Source organism: Falco cherrug, chromosome 6, assembly GCF_023634085.1.
Source record: "Falco cherrug isolate bFalChe1 chromosome 6, bFalChe1.pri, whole genome shotgun sequence".
Lineage (NCBI taxonomy): Eukaryota > Metazoa > Chordata > Aves > Falconiformes > Falconidae > Falco > Falco cherrug.
This window is the reverse complement of record NC_073702.1, coordinates 73912514-73928609: the sequence shown is the minus strand read 5'-3', so window position 1 is coordinate 73928609 and position 16096 is coordinate 73912514. Positions and strand designations below refer to the sequence as shown.

General features: G+C 53.8%; 3 protein-coding genes across 6 annotated transcripts in view; 2 read left to right on the top strand and 1 right to left on the bottom strand.

The window, feature by feature from the left end:
• The window catches only part of NRBP1 (nuclear receptor binding protein 1), a 43838-nt gene extending 39891 nt beyond the window's left edge, over positions 1 to 3947 (top strand). For both annotated transcript variants that reach the window (XM_055713525.1, XM_055713524.1), the window contains 6 exons: positions 1780 to 1830; positions 1936 to 2071; positions 2162 to 2215; positions 2631 to 2694; positions 2772 to 2827; positions 3032 to 3947. In XM_055713525.1, the coding sequence (XP_055569500.1) occupies positions 1780 to 1830; positions 1936 to 2071; positions 2162 to 2215; positions 2631 to 2694; positions 2772 to 2827; positions 3032 to 3130 (460 nt within the window). In that variant the 3' untranslated portion in view covers positions 3131 to 3947. The remainder of the gene's footprint in view (positions 1 to 1779; positions 1831 to 1935; positions 2072 to 2161; positions 2216 to 2630; positions 2695 to 2771; positions 2828 to 3031) is intronic.
• Positions 3948 to 4022: 75 nt separating this feature from the next.
• On the top strand, positions 4023 to 6620 carry KRTCAP3 (keratinocyte associated protein 3). 2 transcript variants are annotated; one of them, XR_008732846.1, is made up of 6 exons: positions 4023 to 4235; positions 4311 to 4370; positions 4965 to 5165; positions 5386 to 5702; positions 5875 to 5969; positions 6163 to 6620. XR_008732846.1 is itself a non-coding variant. In XM_055714341.1 (6 exons), the coding sequence occupies exons 1-5, from the start codon at positions 4035 to 4037 to the stop codon at positions 5959 to 5961; spliced, it is 684 nt and encodes a 227-aa protein (XP_055570316.1). In that variant the 5' UTR covers positions 4023 to 4034; the 3' UTR covers positions 5962 to 5969; positions 6163 to 6620. The 2 variants fall into 2 exon arrangements, 1 of the variants encoding a protein (XP_055570316.1); XM_055714341.1 differs by having other exon boundaries at positions 5386 to 5520.
• A 271-nt stretch (positions 6621 to 6891) lies between these two features.
• The window catches only part of IFT172 (intraflagellar transport 172), a 38484-nt gene continuing 29279 nt past the window's right edge, over positions 6892 to 16096 (bottom strand). Inside the window, exons 38-48 of one of the 2 annotated variants that reach the window (XM_055714334.1) lie at positions 15906 to 15972; positions 15533 to 15619; positions 13512 to 13628; positions 12911 to 13021; positions 12006 to 12125; positions 10425 to 10520; positions 9698 to 9757; positions 8806 to 8904; positions 8249 to 8402; positions 7331 to 7422; positions 6892 to 7059 (exon numbers count right to left, since the gene is read on the bottom strand). In XM_055714334.1, the coding sequence (XP_055570309.1) occupies positions 6970 to 7059; positions 7331 to 7422; positions 8249 to 8402; positions 8806 to 8904; positions 9698 to 9757; positions 10425 to 10520; positions 12006 to 12125; positions 12911 to 13021; positions 13512 to 13628; positions 15533 to 15619; positions 15906 to 15972 (1093 nt within the window). In that variant the 3' untranslated portion in view covers positions 6892 to 6969. The remainder of the gene's footprint in view (positions 7060 to 7330; positions 7423 to 8248; positions 8403 to 8805; positions 8905 to 9697; positions 9758 to 10424; positions 10521 to 12005; positions 12126 to 12910; positions 13022 to 13511; positions 13629 to 15532; positions 15620 to 15905; positions 15973 to 16096) is intronic. The other variant, XM_055714335.1, reaches the window with a different exon arrangement.

Genomic DNA, 16096 nt, shown 5'->3' with positions numbered 1-16096 from the left:
AATGGAGGATAAAGAGTGAAGAGCCAAAGCTGTGAGAGAAGTTCTTTACATATATTGGACTTAGCCAATCCCCAGCAGTCTAAATATCTGGCATATGCCAGCCTAGGACTTGCTTTTTGATAGTGCAGTATCTCAGGGGTGCTGGAAAAGGAAAAAGAAAGCATAGTCATGACTTGAAATGTCAGAGAGCGTAATTTCTAGATGATTTATCAGAGTGCCATGCAAACTGAGCTGCTAGAGAAAATCATAAATTTTTGCTGAAAACTACTGCTGCACCTGGAGGATGGAAAAGTAGCAGATATGTTGTGTGTTGGAAAGAGCAGGAGAGTGGTCTGGGGAACTGAGGTGGGTGGGCATCCTACACTAGATCTGATGGAACAGCAAAGCAGTGGGAATCATGGCAGGATTCAAGCAGCTTGCAGCCTCTGGCTAATCTCTGAAATTCTTCAAAGCAGTCTTAAGACAGTGGAAGGGGCAAGACTGGCTGTTCAAAGTTTTTGTTGAAACCAGTTGAAGGGAAGATGTGCTCAAGTGGAGGCTAAACAGCTGAATTGACTAAGGTGATGAGGAAAGTGTTTTTCTGGGGAATGGGTAAAGCAGGAGAACCTGCATTGTCTTGTTAGCCAAAACCAGAAAGAAATGAGGTACTTGCTGTGGACTATTCTGATGCTGGTAACTCTGTGCCATGCAAAAGACAGTAATAGCTTGCTTTAGAGAAAAAAGAACTGCTGCTCTGTCTGAGAAGGCTGTGAAGTAACACCACAGGAAAAGACCTTTTCCAGTTTCTTGATAACGCACTGCTGTGCAGCTGTAGGCGAGAGCTAACATGGTATCAGGGTGCCACATAGCGGGGGGAAGGTTACGGTGGTTGGGTGAAACGTCTAAAGATGTTACCTGTGCAGTGTATGCATACGAAGTGGCAACCTTTGTGAATAGTCCTGGGGCAGGTCAGAGCTGACTTCACCAAGGGGCTGGAAATCATTGTCACCGCACAGAGGAACTGTATGTTCTTGAGGGTGAGAAAGAGGAAGAACAGTGGAGATACAGCAAGTTATGGCGGGGGTGGGGGTGGGTGGGTTGACAGTGCTTACTGTCCTCCATCAGCCACCAGCAAGGAAGATGTTGATGTTCAATGGAATTAGAAGATGGAGAATTAAAAATGAATTGGTAGGAGAACTTCCTCTGGGACACTACATTTAAGAAGCCACCTAAATGAGCAATCTGGGAAAGAAATTACAGAGAGAATGAAAGTATCCCAAGCTCCAGTAAGAAATATTTGGGTGGGGCATTAAATCCTGAGGTGTAGTTTCAAGCTTCTGGTTTGGAGTGATGTAGCTGGTCATACTGTGCCGTCAGCTGCTGCAGAGATTCTTGTCTTTGCAGTGCTGAGTGCCCTTGCTCTTCTGGAGATGGGACACAGGTTCATGGGTCTGGTATAACAGATCTCTTTGTAAAGCCTTGCTAGGAACATGGTGTTATTGGGCTGGTGTCCAAATAATCGCTTGCATTGGACAACCCTCTACAGGGAGGTGATACCTGTTCTGCCACAATTAAAACGTTGCCTCATCATTAGCTTCTATGAATAGTTGCTTCCAGTACAGGAAGGTTGGAGTCTCTTTTGCCTTTCGCTGGCTGCCTCTGTCTGTACTTATCTGGCCCACTGGCACAGCCATAGTCTAGGACATAAGGATTTGAAATTGCATCCAAAGAGACTTGAGTGGATGGTTCTGTTAGATGACTTCTCACCATGGTAATTTTTTTCCTTCTTTTATTTTCCAGCTTCTCACAGTCTCCCGCATTGGAGCTGGACAAGTTCCTGGAGGATGTAAGGTAAAAGATTCTTTTTTTTTTTTTTTTAAAGGGCAACTTTAACTGTGTGTGAGACTGAAAAAATTTTGGAGAGACATAACCTCAGACTCTGCTCTTCTCTTGTAGGAATGGTATCTACCCACTCACAGCTTTTGGGATGCCGCGACCCCAGCAGCCGCAGCAGGTAGTGGTGAAATCTCCTATTGCTCCACCATCAGTGAAAACCCCAACTCCAGAGCCTGCTGAGGTGGAGACCCGCAAGGTGAGAGATGGGAGCTCCATTCCTCCCCTCCCCAGGCAGCTGTGCTGTGGAGCAGCAGTAAGTCAGGGGGTGTCTCTGCTTTTCTTTCAGGTGGTACTGATGCAGTGCAACATTGAGTCGGTAGAGGAGGGAGTGAAGCACCATGTATGTTCCCATCGGGCGGCTAAGCATGCTTTATGGGGGTGTGCCAGGGCAGCTGTGCAGAGCTCACGGCTCCAGCATGCTGATGTGCTGCTGGTGTGACCCTCTTCTGTCACAGCTGCCCTCTTCAGGGCCCGAAGCCAGGTCAAGGCCTGTGCCCTGTGGCTGACTTTGGCACGTAGCAAATATTTTCAGCCCACCCCCAGGTTCAGGCTTCTTCTGTACAATGGTGCTGCTGGCTGTGGTTTGGAATGGAACTGGATGCGGTTGTCCAGAGCCCCACAGGAGTCTAGCAAGGAGGGGGGTGGTTCCTATCCTGAGGGGGATTTCTGGGGATATTTCTGGTGGGCTGTGGTGGCCACAGCCTGTGGCAGCTTGCAAGATTGCAGTCCCTCATGAGAACTTCTTTACCCTGCAGTTAACACTGCTGCTGAAACTGGAAGACAAGTTGAATCGACACTTGAGCTGTGACCTGCAGCCTAGTAAGTACCTTTCTTCCCTTGCACTGAGGCCAGCAGTGCACTCAGACCTGGGGTTTACACCCTTCCCTGTGTTGCAGATGACAACATCCAGGAGCTGGCAGCTGAACTAGTCCAGCTTGGATTCATCAGTGAGGTAAGCAGGCCTGGGGCTCAGGTAGGGATATAGGTCTGCATTCCTTTCTCAGACTTAACTGGTTTATGCCAGATTGGTCCTTCTCTAGCTGGGGAGGTAGGAGAAATACGATGTGTCCCTGCCCATGTGCCCTGGCAGGCTTCAGCCAAGCTCTGAGTTTTGGGTGGACTGGACTTACCCCTCCCTGTTGCTTTTTCTTCCCAGGCTGACCAGAGCAGACTTACCTGTTTACTTGAAGAGGCATTCAGCAAGTTCTACTACACCCGGAACGGAACCCTTACGGCAGTGACTGTGTCATCTTAGCAGCCCTCGGCTCCAGGCGGCCAGTGCAGCTTTGTTGCCTGTGACTCCTGTGTCAGTCCATCACTGTAGGGCATCAGCAAGACCCCAGCTGCAGTGCTTGGGAAGCTCATCCAGCATGTGCTGTGGCTGGGCTCAGCAACAGTCCTCCCTGGCCGCCTATTAAAGGGGACTTTGTGCATCAGTATTATTTCCAGCCCTGGTTTTGTTGGGATTTTGCCAGGTGGTGCCGTGGAGCTGAGTCCTGGCTTTCGGGGTGTTCTGTAGCCCCATTCATGTGCATGGAGTTTGTTCTGTTTGAATTGTACAAAGTGTCTTTTGCACAGCACAGAAATGGTTGGGATTTTTTTGTTTGTTTGGGGTTTTTTTTTTCGTTTGTTTTTTTTTTTTTTTTAATTTAAAGGTAAGTCCTGCACCCCACTCTGCACCTGCCTCCGGTGACAGTCTCTACCCTCCTTCCCGCGCAGAGGGAGCCGGGGGGGGGGGGGGGGGGGGGGGCCGGGCCCCTGCAGCACCTGCCTGCTGCCTTGCCTGCCTCTTTCCCTCCCTCTTCGGCCGCACTTTGTTTACTGGTTTTGCGCAGCCCTGCGCTCCGCCCTGCGCCGCCGGTGCGGGCTGCGCCCCGTGCTCAGCGCGGCCCTGGCCCCCCGTCCCCCGCCGCTGCCAGCGCCCCGGGGCTGGCGCGGGCGGCCCGGACCCCCTTTTCCCTGCCGGGAAGCTTTGCGGGGCCGAGCCCGCGGTTGTGCGCGCTGCCGGGCCTGGCACCGCTCCTGCATCTCATTTCTATCATTTCCTATTTTTAATAAAGCTGTTTTGTAAATTCGCGAGTGCTGGCTCTTTCCGGGGGGGCGGGGCGGGCGGCCGTGCCCCGGGGCGGTGCCGGACGGCGGGCGGGGCGGCGGCGGCCATGGCGGGCGGGCGGCGGGCGCTGGCGGAGCCGGGGCGGCTGATGGGCGCGGGGCTGGCGCTCATCGTGCTGGGCCACGGCAGCCTGGTGCTGGGCGCCATCGTGCACGGCTCGGTCCTGCGGCACGTCGCCGGCGCCCGCCTCGCCGTCACCCCCGAGTACGCGGTGGCCAACGTGGTGTCCGTGGGCTCCGGGCTGCTGGTGAGAGCGGGCGGGAGCGTGGCGGGGGGTGGGGGGCAGCCGGCGCGGGCGTTGAGCGCGGATCTCTCCCCGCAGAGCATCGCCGTGGGTATCGTCGCCATCCTGGTGTCGCACAACCTGTCCCAGGCGGCCCTGGTGAGTGCGGGGTCGGGGCCCAGCCCCCGCCGGCAGCCGCTCCCCTGGACCTTGTCCCCGGTGCCTCCTTCCGCCTCGGCGGCTCGCCAGGCTGTGGGTGCCGCCGGCAGCGGCGTGGGCAGCGCAGCCGGGGTTAGGCGTTCCTCCCTCCGTGGGCTCAGGCGTCCCTCCCTCCGTGGGCTCAGGCGTCCCGTCCCTCCCTCCGTGGGCTCAGGCATCTCTCCCTCCGTGGAGTCAGGCGTCCATCCCTCCGTTGGCACAGGCAGGGTGGACAAAGGCTGCTGCTGGTGGGGGCTTAACCTGGCAGCGGAGCTGGGCTCTCTGGGCGCAGGAGCCTGTGGAAGGGGCCGGCTGGTAGCCCTGGGCTCACGGGAGGGGGTAAAAGGTGCAAAAACCTCACCTGAGCGTGGGACTGAGCCATGTCAGAAGGGGCAGGAGGTTGCACGTGGTTGCTTGGCATGAAGGTCCGTGGGGTTCCCAGCACCCCCGTTACCCTGCAGAGTGGCTGTGCCCCATACAGTGGCAGTGCCCAGCCCCGGCATTGCCCCAGCTTTGGCCAGCCCCGCTCTCATGTATTCTCTTTGCTGCCTGCAGCATTGGACCCTGCTGAGCATGTCCCTGTTGAACTGCCTCCTGTCCACAGTGTGCAGCGCAGGCCTGGTGCTGGCCATTGCCCTCACCGTTCACAGCCGGGGCATGCACCTCATCAGGGGCTGCAACAGCTCTGCGCTGCCTGCTGATGCGCGTGCAGCCATAGTGACCAACGACTGTCCTTTCAACACCACGCGCATCTATGTGAGTGCGTAGGTCTGCCATACGCCACCTCCCACTCTCTGTCTCTTGCTTCCTCTCATCTTTTTCTTTCTCCCTCTCTTGCCCATCCTCTCTCTGCCTGTCTTCCTCTTGCGCCCTTCTCTCCCCCACTTGCCTGCACAGCCTCCGCTCAGCTGCGTGCAGGTCGGCTGGGCGCAGTGGACCTTGCTCCTTGAGGAACCTGCAACCCTCTGCTCTGCAGGACACGGCCCTGGCGCTCTGGTTCCCCTCCATGGTGCTGGCGGCCACAGAAGCTGTGCTGTCCGGCAGGTGCGGTTTGGTGGCCCTGATCTTGCGGGGCATTGGGCCCTGTGCACGCAGCTACGCCAAAGAGCAGGTATGGCCAATCAAGCTGGACAGGTCTCCCTGTCCCACTGTTGCTGCCTTTTTGAAGGTGCTGAGACCTCCTGGGCCCTTGTTCCCATACAAGCAGGCTGTGCAGCAGTGGGAGGCAGGGCATGTCAGGTCTGAACCTCTTCTATCCAGCCTTGGTGACAGACTGGAAGACCTTCATCTTGGGTAGTTGCAGAGGGACCCACCTCTTCATACCTCTGATAGGCCAGTTTGTCCTGGCTGTCCCGAGTGAATGTGGACCCCCGCGCCCCTCCCCCCCCCCCCCCCCCCCCAACCTGGTCCAGCCTTTCACACATCCCTGCGACCCTCCACTTTGCTTTTTCTTTTTCCTTTTTAGCTGGCCCAGCCAAGTACAGTGAAGGAGGGGCCACCACATGAGATGCAGCAGCAACTGCTGGCCAGGCTGGCTGACTCCTGTGCCTAGCTGGAGAGGTGTGTGCAGCGCGTGGGCTATGCCTGGGAGATGGGAGGGGGCAGGCTCCACTGTCAAGAGGGCCCCTGCCCACACCAGTCGCCTGAAAACCTCTTTTTCCAAGCACATGCTACAAACTACTGGCCAGCGGCATCAGCATGCCGCCTGGCCCTACAGCACCGCCCTGCACTCATGCGTGCTTTTCTCTTCCAGGTGGTGCTGCAATCCAACAAGGTGAAGTGGCACCTGCTCCATGCTCCTGCCCGAGGTTTAGGTGTGGGTAGGGTGGGATGCAGGGGGTAGGGGTGCACCCCCCGCAGCCCCCCACCCTGCAACAACCCTGCAGGTTCCAGGCACAAGTTACCCAGGGTCACCAGGCAAGTGCCGTAAGCCCCTGACACTCTCCTGGGGCTGGGGAGGCACACAAGCCCTTCCCAGCACACTGAAGGCTCCACTGGGTGTTCCACATGCGGTGCTGGGGGGGGGGAGGGCAGAGGTGCTGGGGCCTGGCAACAGGCAGGGCTGGCCTGGGGGCTGGCTGGTGGCCCTGCAGCAGAGCAGGCAGGTTCAGTTTGCTGTGCCTGTGCTCAGGCAGGGCAAGGAATGAAAGGTGAAGAATCCTTTTGTCATGAGCCTCTGTTGTTTCTGAGTAAATAAACTTTTCCTTTTCACACTGGCTCCCCAGTGTGGGTATCTGGGAACTGGGCCCACTGGTGGAAGGGCAGTGCAGCTGGTGTGTAAGCCCATCTCTGTGCTCGCCCCCTACCAGGCACAGGGATGTAGACAGATACATGGTCCCAGTGTGACAGTCACCCCTCAGGGTGCAGGGCGCATGTTCAGCACAGCGAGGCTGAGGCTGACACGCATGTGTCCAGGGTTACTGCCCGGTGCCCTGGGACCGGTGCTCCTGGGCTCAGCATCCGTCAGCAGACAGGAGCAGCGCAGGGTTGAGACACACATTTATTGCAAGTAGAAGTGGAGGATGCTGAAGAACGGGATTGAAAACTGCCATGGTCCAGCTCACTGGAAGGAGAAGCTGGTGCTCGGGAGTCCCCCACACCACTGGCTGAGGAACTTGAGCACGTCTTGGCACGCAGGGCTGTGGGATGTCTGCAGAATGAAAGAGCCCTTGGCACTGGCAAAGGGGCAGTGCTGTCACCCCCTGCTCAAGGGTACCCCCGGGGCTTGACAGAGCTGCACAGGCAGGGCTGGGGCTGCCCCAGCGCTGTGAGATTAATCCCCACCCAGCAGCACATAGGGAGGGTGCATTAAAACTGCCCTGGTTCGGTGTATCTCCACCCAGTGGGACTGTTTTACTGTCAGCATGAGGGGCTGAACCCCCTGCAGCCTGTCTCCCTGCCCCACGGGGCACCTGGCTCACCTTGACAGCCATCAGAAACTTGTTCCATGTGTCCTTGTTGGCTTCTCGGCCTGGCCGCTTGAACTCTATCTTGTTTCTTAGCACAGGGTACCCTGGTTGTACAATGACACCTTCAGAAACAGAGACCCACAGGAGACCCCTGCTCACACACCCCTTCCCTCTCTGCCGTGGCGGGCTGCTCCCACGGGGGCAATGGGAGTTCCCAGGGAAATAACGTTGCCTCTGGCTTTGAGATGCCTCAGGAAGGGGGTTCCCACAACGGCAGGATCAAAGGAAGGTGAAGGTTGAGCTGCCTGCTCGCAAGGATACCCAAGTGAGTATGTCAAGTGATAGCATGCTGCTCCTGACCTCTGGAGCCAGAGTGCTACTGAGTGCTATTGCTGGTGGCCTGCTCCTGCTCTCCTCTTCTCTGACCCACTCCAAGTCCTACGCCCCAAGCCCTCACTGAAGTTTGCAAGTCGAGGGACTTGCTAGAACAGACAGCAGGGACTGGTTGTGTGCTGGCCTGCCAGGCCAGTCTCCTAGGCGGTGCTGTGTGAGACTAAGCACTCACAGAATCATAGAAACAGAACAGCTGAGGTTAGCAAGGACCTCTGGGGTCTATATGGTCCAACCTCCCTGCTCAGGTGGGGCCACTCACAGCTGGTTGCCCAGGACCATGTCCAGATGACTTTTGACTGTCTCCAGGTATGGAGATACTATGACTTCTGTGCAACCTGTTCCAGTGCTCAGTCATCCTCGCAGTAAAAAATGGGTCCTCCTGTCTCTTCCAGCTGGTACCCCACAGCCACACAGTCTCCCTCCTCCTCTTACAACGCAGCCTGAACTCCTGCCCAGGCCACCCCCTGCAACACATTCCCACTCCCTGCATGGCACCATGTACACCACTGTGTACGTGTGAGCTGGCCTGGAGCTTACCTGTAAGCACACAGGGCAGGGCACGCAACCCTGTATTTGCTGCCACCAGTGAGGCTTCATAGGTGTCACGCTCATCTTGTGGCAGCACCTGCTCCAGCCGCTGGTCCATGGACATGGTGAGCACCCAGTCCCTGACCTCCTCCCGCTTCTCCTCCTGCAGGGCAGAGGCCAGCGCACCCCTGATACACCATGCCGTTCACTGCCCAGCTGCTGCTCTGCAGCACCAGCGAGCACGCTGGGGAGAGCGGGACACATGAATGTGCGTGTGGGATGTGCACACACACATGCGTGTGTGTGTATCTGGGGGGGCAGGGGGGTGAGCGTACACATGTATTTTTGGGGGGAGCATGAGAAAATGTGCGTGTGTGTCTGGTTGTATGTATGTACAGGGGCTGCATGTGTGTTTGTGTGTGGGGGGAAGGGACACAGGGCAGTGCTGAGTGCATTTCCATCTGCTGTAGTGCCTGCTGTCCCACCCTTGCCCCAGTCCCTGTTCAGGGAGGGCCCTGAAGCAGCACTGATGTTCAAGGTAGCTGAAGAAAGCAGATGACACTCACAGGCACGTGCTGTTGGGCTGGAAGTGGCACTTCAAAAGGAATGTCTGTATTCTGGAAATCAGAGTGGTCCAGAGAATCCAGGTTCCCTTCTTCAATAGCCTGAGAAAGAAGAGGTGGGGCACTAGGCAATGCCATCCTTGGATGGTACAGTCTACATAATGCCCCTGCAAAGGGCATTACTGATGCCCTTATCTATTAACTGGGCCCTCCTGGGAGGTGGCATTTGTGGCCATCCTCTGCAGCGTCAGAGGATGCGTGCCCCTGAAATACTGTGCCACTCAAGCTGTCAGGTGGCCTCAAAGAAGGGAAAGATGAAATGAGGGGAGCCGTTTTCTTCCCAGCAGCTGCTGACAGCACTTGGAAGACTGGTACAGTAAGGTCAGCATCCGAGGGTTTGGTGTTTTCTGGTGAACAACCTGCTAGTCAAGAAAGGAGCTGACTGGCATGGGGGGCTCCTGAGTCTTGTATCACAGTGGCTAAAGCACTGGGCCATGCCCTCCACCCCTCAGGTATTTTCCTTCCCTTGGAACAACTCAGATGAGATCATCCTGAAAGCTGTAATGGCACTCACAGCCGTGAAGACTACAGGCCTAAACTCTTGGGCCAGCTCTCTCTTTGCTGCAACATGCATGCGTGGTGGCATTGGGACACACAGGGTGACATGGTCAGGGCTGCTCAGGTGCCTGTCGGGGCAAGTACTTCCAGCTGGTGCTGGGGTGCTCAGTGCCGTGCACACACACACGCTGAGCAGCGTCCAGGGTCCTCTATCAGCACCAGCTCAAACACGTGCTGCCACATTCAAGCCTCAGGAGTACCCGGGCTAGGCTGAAGGTCTGCTTTGTCCCTACAGCCCATTTGAAGTACGATCGCCCTCCCTCCAGCATATACGTACATCTGAGAGGTCTAGGAAGCGATTCAGGAAGATGAATGCCATGTTCTCCCAGCTGGCTGCCTAGTACAGAGAAGAACCCCAAATGAGACCAGGCAGCTTATCTTCACAGCCACAACTTTCCTGCTTGAGCAACGGGTAGGGAGGATGTGGTTCTGTTTGTGCAACAACATCCTGCTTGCAACACAGGTAATGGAGGAGTACACATCCCGGCTCACCATCCCTGAGGACTGCTTCACAGGCAACCACTGGGACAAGCAGCCTCCTACCCACAGGCTGTCCCACAGGATGGAGTCAGGCATTGCACAGCCAGCATCAGACAGTGAGAACATGCTGCTGTGCTTGCTATACATCTTTATCTCTGGGCAGGCAGTCAGAGCCTGTAGCCTCAGGAGTGAGTTTCACTTAGGTGACCCAGAGCAAAGCAGAGCAGTTAGGAGCCTTGCACCTACACTAACACAGCCATGCAATTTAACATGGCTTCTGGTCTACCCGCTGGGTCTGCAGTTCATGTCCCCTTGCTGGCTGAGGTCCACCCTCCCACCACCTACTGCCAGCCCACAACAAAGTATGGAGGCTGGCAAGCTGCTTGAGGGAAGGCCTCCAGTGCCAGTGTCTGGCTGCTGGTCTACCAGTGCAGCTAGGAGAGGACAGGGGAAGATAGAATTGAGAATCCCTGAGCCTAGGGTCCTCCACCTCCTCAGCTGCTGTGGTGGCAGATAGCTCTTACCTTGGCAGCTATCCCAGCTTCATAGAAAGCCTTGTCTGCAGGGAGAAGCTCAGTGTGGCGCAGCAGGGAAATGGACAGCTTGGCAGCCACAGTGTCCTGCAGACACAAAAGACAGTAAAACCACAACAATCAGTGCAGAAAAATCGGGTCGGAAGGGATCTCATGAGATCATACTGCCCCAGACTCACGGCAGGGACTCTGCACCTACATAGTCCTGACATGCAGCAAACAAAGGTTAAAACTTCGGTCATGACCCTAAGTACCCTCACTGTGTGAAGACACAGGAGGACTGTCACCTGAAGATTAAGTTCTGCTTTATAAACCTTGCTATTTTTCACTAGAAGGTGCACCCAAGTCCCCACCATTTGAGTCACAGAATAGCTGAGGTTGGAAGGGATCTCTGGTGATTTCCTAGTCCACGCGCCTGCCCTGTTCAAAGCAGAGTCAGCTGCAGCAGGTTGTTCAGGAATACGTCTGGTTGGGTATCTCAAGGGATGGACACTCTCCAACCTCTCCAAGAATCCTGCTCTGGTGTTTAGCCAGTGTCACAGTGAGTTTTTTCTTGTATTCAATCACATAAGAATTTTGGAGTGGGGGTGAGGAATTGAAGGGAGATTTCACTTTTCTGTTTGCCAGATAGGTTATCATCACACCAGAACTGAGAAGGCCACCCCTCCTTCACGATCCCAAATAGACTACCCAACACCTCAACGTTCCGCAACTGTATGGGTCTGTATAGGTTTCCAAGCCATCAGACATGGCTTTTTCTGTCCGATATGTCTCTGGAACCCCAACACCTACACATGCAGCCAAGGGGAAGCCCCAGTCCCCCCTATGACTTCTACTGGGGTCCTAGATGTGGCAACCTTTCTTTTTCACAGCCTGCTCTATCACAGCTCCAGTCCCACACTCATACAGAGCTCTAGAACAATTCCACAATCCCATATGGATCAAGACTTCAGCAGGGACCCTGCTCTGTCTCGTGGCCCGGAACAAATCCCAATGCACATGAGACTCAAAACCACTCGCAGTGCCTTGTGAGGCCTGGTGTCCGGGCCCATGAGTCCCAAAGCCCCATAGCAGGCCCAGCACCCGCTGAAGCCCTGTGTGATGCTGAGCACCCGTGCTCACAAGCTCCCAAAGCCCCCTGAGAGGCCAAGCACACAGGCACACAAGCTCCTGAAGCCAATCTGCTCTCAAGACCATGTGTGAAGCCCAGCAGCTCTCTTGGCCCAGGACAGCTGAAGAGGAAGCAATGCCTCTCCTGGGAAGTCCACAATTTTGTGCAATCCCTAAATTCCTACTGGTGTGTCTGCTCTCACAAGTCATGCCAAGCACACGGATCAGCTTCCCACTGGTTTACATCTCAGCCGCAGTGGCTGGGGGCAGGTGCTACTATAAGAAGACGACCATCTCCAGTTCCACCTGATAGTGGTGGGTTCCCAGATCACTGTAGTCCCATTCTCATGCGTGTGATCCATGAAGTGGAACAGTGAACTGTGAATAGCCTTGAACCTGCACATCCCCACAGGGCTCTCCACTCAGGTTGGTGACCTGGCAAAGGAACTTCAAAAACCTTACCAGTTGCTTCACGCCCTGAGCAGCGGAGCGGGTGGCATAGTAGTGAGAGATCAGCAGCATCGTTTCAAACTCCTCATGTGCTGGAGTGTTTGCCTCACTTGACTTTACTAAGTTTTCACACTGAAGAAGAGAAAAGGAGTAACTGAGAACATGAGAGCACAAAGGCACTCTTCATCCACTTGAGCCCAGGGAAAAGCTGAGAGAGAAGGATCTGAAATATCCAGGCGCCTCTGGGGATGGGAAAAGGGCTGGGCCTTGGGTGCTTTGGGTCCTACAGAGTGCTGAAGGGAGGAGGCTGTGGAAGAAGGGGAAGAGCCAAGAGTACTGCAACAACCAACAGCACTGGAAGCAGGAGTGAGTTTGGATGGACAAAGGGGGATTTGTCGATTTCATTTGTGCTAGAGGTGGGTATTAGTGGGACAGAAACACAGAAAAGGCCATCCTGGGCTCTGGCTGAAGTATCCTGGGAGAGGGAAGAAGGAGCAGAAGGCTCTGAGCATCTCTGGGGAGATGGGGAGGACTCTCTTATTTTCCAGGCTCAGTAGTTCTGTGCTTTCCCCAGGTCCTTGCCCCACCCAGGCTGCTGAACACGGGTGTAGGATGAACAGTGGACATGTTGTGATAGGGTCCCATGTAGCCCTGAAAGTGCCGATGTCCAGACCCACTTCTAGGATTTGGCCTTGAGTGCACAGTCACTTTCTTCCCTGACTTCTCTTGCCCAGCCATGCCCACTTCACAGGATCCTGTTGTTCTGCTGTCCACATCGTCAGCTCTTTTCCCTCTGCTCCTGTTCTACCAATACTGCCCGTGTCACCTGGTTAGAGACTGATTCTTCTTTCTCCCCTGCTAGGAGCCACCAGGGTGTTGGTGTTTAAGAGGCAGTGGTGGCCACAGCCCACACTCACCAGATTGAAGAGAACGTCACGCAGGTCAGCCCAGCTGGAGTAGGCCTCGGCGCAATTCATACCAGATGCGTTCACCATCTCCACAAAGAGACGCTTGTAAATGTTGAAATTCTGCAACAAAAAAGGAGAGAAATCTTAAGGGAGCCAGATGGGAGTCAGCAAATGTCTGGAGCTCTCCTGCTGTCAAGCACAGGCTGAGGGAATGGCAGCTCGGCACACAGGCTGGAGCAGCCCTGCTGCAGATTGCTGGTTGCAAGAAGTGCTGCAAGACAAGGCAGGGAAACAGTGAAGAATGCTTCCTGCAGCTAGCGCTCTCAAAGAGACAAACACAGTTCCTTTTGTTCTGGACTTGATGGTTAAGGTGTTCAAAACAAACACAGATACTCAACTTCCCCCTGCTCCTTTCCCTGGAGAACATGCCAGCAGGTTGTCTTTAGTCCCGCTAGCTGAGGAACCTCTAGAACAACCCACAGTAGGGTTGAAGTGGCTTGGACCTGTTTAACACCTGGTAATCCCAGTTCTGGACTGGAAGCCTGACTCATGTAGCAGATCACAGCACATGCTGGCAATTCACACTGTGATATCATGCTGCCTTCATTACCTGTGGGTTGGCAGGTGCTCCATGGTGGACATACAGGCTCAGGGCTTTGTCCCAGCTGCCCTCCCGGATGAGGTGGGTTGCATACAGAGCTACATACTTGTGCAAGACTTTGTAGTTCTGGAGAAGGCACACAGAAAGCAGCAGCATGACAATCATGAACTGAACACTTGTCACTCAGTGGGGACAGTTTCAGATGTGTGTATGCACACCCGCACACTCGAGTCCCAAAGGGCGAGAGACAGACTGCGCACAACAGACCTGGTTTTGGATTTGAGCCCCCCTTGACACCTCTAATCCTGGCTAGCTGATGCCGTGCTGACCCTTCACACATGCAAATAAAGCTGCTTTTCAGCTGTTCACCACTTGCCAAAGGAATACTGCCAAATACCTAAAGGATGCAGTATCACCACAATGTGGCACCACAGGTAAACCAGCCCTTAGTCTAATGAAAGAATGAATCAAAACACTTTGTGGACTGAAGATGTTCATAATTTGCAAGGCTGCTCTAGTCCTTTATTCAAATTCTGTCAGACCTCTGGGACTGCAGACCTCCTGGGAGCACTGCTCGTACCTGGGCTGATCACAAACATTTTGCTGAGGACTGACTGTAGTCGGCCTTACAGAAATTCAGCTGAGGAGAGACCTGTTTCACACAGGCTTAAAGAGCATAACGAGGTGAAGAGGACAGTGCAAAATGTGTGATCCTGTTAAAAAATGAGCAATGGAAGCAAGTTTATTAAGCAGAAGAGAGACCAGTGTCCCAGTGATATGTCTAGAACTTGAACAGGTGTGGATGCCAGTGAAACACTTCAGTACAGGGCAGTTTGGGATAAAGATTAGGTCTGGTATGTGACCTCTTTTGATAAACGTAACTTTTTACCTGTGTCATCACTGCAGAACAGCTGAGTCAAAAGTAAGGAAATTCTGCACTGGCTATGGAACAAGGCTGTGCTAATGCCCTCTTAGAGGCATAAAGAGACTAACATCTTCTTGGACTAGATGTGGTAGTGTTGTGCCTGGCCAACAATAAAACTGATTAAGCCTTTATCATTAAATTGGGTGCAAAGTTATTCTTTATGGAAGAAGATCAACACTGGTATCTCCTGATAATTAGAACATGAGCACAGAAGTCTCCAAGATAACAACTACTACAACAAAGACCTCTTGTATCACAACAGAAGCCCGAGTCAAAAAAGAAATCAAGTTTACTGTAGTAAAGCCCAAACTCGGGTTACTGGTTACTGCATTAGAAACAGAGGTAAAAAAACACAGTACAACACACTACCAGTGCTTGTCCAAGTTATCGGTGTCTGCCTGAGTGGTAAGCTGTGATGTCTCCACTAACTGCAGACTCCACTGCCAGGGGCTCCCCTGTTATTCTGAATATATCTCAAGTAATACCTCACTTCAGAGAACCCACATCTGCCCTTAGCTGAGCTCGGTTATCAAGAACCACTGAATCCATAACCAGTCAATAACCGACAGCCAATCCATAACCACTGAATGCAAACGAACCCTGGAAGCAGATCCTGGTAATCTAGAGCTATCTCCTCCTGTTACCGCACTGCAATAGCATTGTAAATCAGTTTCATTTTGCTTTTCCCCATTTTTATTAATCTGTTGAGGTAATTTTGTTAGGTTTAGGTCAGTAAAAATGAAACAAATGTCAAGTTTGCTTTCATGACAAGGATGTCTCATTTATGCTGACACCAGGGCTCTAAAGAACATGTAAAGAAGGCTTGCTTTTACAAACCTCTATTTTCACGGTACCAATTACTTGCAGCCTAAACAGCTTTTCCCAATACACCATTAATCACAAAATTTAAACCCAATGGGCTTCTGGGTTCTAAGGCTTCCCTGCTAGGACTGACTGGTCAAGCTGGGGACAGTGGAGAGGTGTTTTCTGAGCTGCTGCAGTGACTCCCCATGCTGTTTTGCCCAGCCCACTCATTCCTGCTGTCCCTCCTTCAGAGAGCCAGGACCCCTGTGTCCCTTGCCTGAGTGCTCACACATGCACTCACCTGTTTAGCCGCAACCTCCAGGCACTTCTCCCATTGCTCCTGCTCTGCATACATATCCAAAGCAGCCATGACATCTATTCCCACCAGCTGGGGATGGAAACAACCATAAATTTGCTGTGCAGGCAAGGTTTGCTACCAGCACCAAGGCAGGCATCAGCCCACCTGGATCTTTTCTTCACATACACATTGTCCCTCCCCCTCTATGGTATGCAAGCACAGAGCCAGTGTGACCCATCTGGTATGCAGAAACCATGACTCAAAGACACATACAGACTCCTCACCCTCAGGCATATCCAGGCAAAAGCCCCATGAGAAGGGCCCCAAGGATCTGGAGAGATCCTGACATGACTCTGTAGGGATCCCAAATACGTACCGAATCTACCTTTCCTTGGTTCTTTAAATACTCCTTGTAACGCTGGTCCACATACTCCTCTGACCTACTGGGTAGAAAGAATCTTAACAGGCAGCAAGACTAGTAAGTGTCTTGCATCAGTGCAGAAGGTGGATTCAACTTTGTCTGCTTTGGGAAAAAGAGGACTTGCATCTGTGCTATGCCTTTCCAGC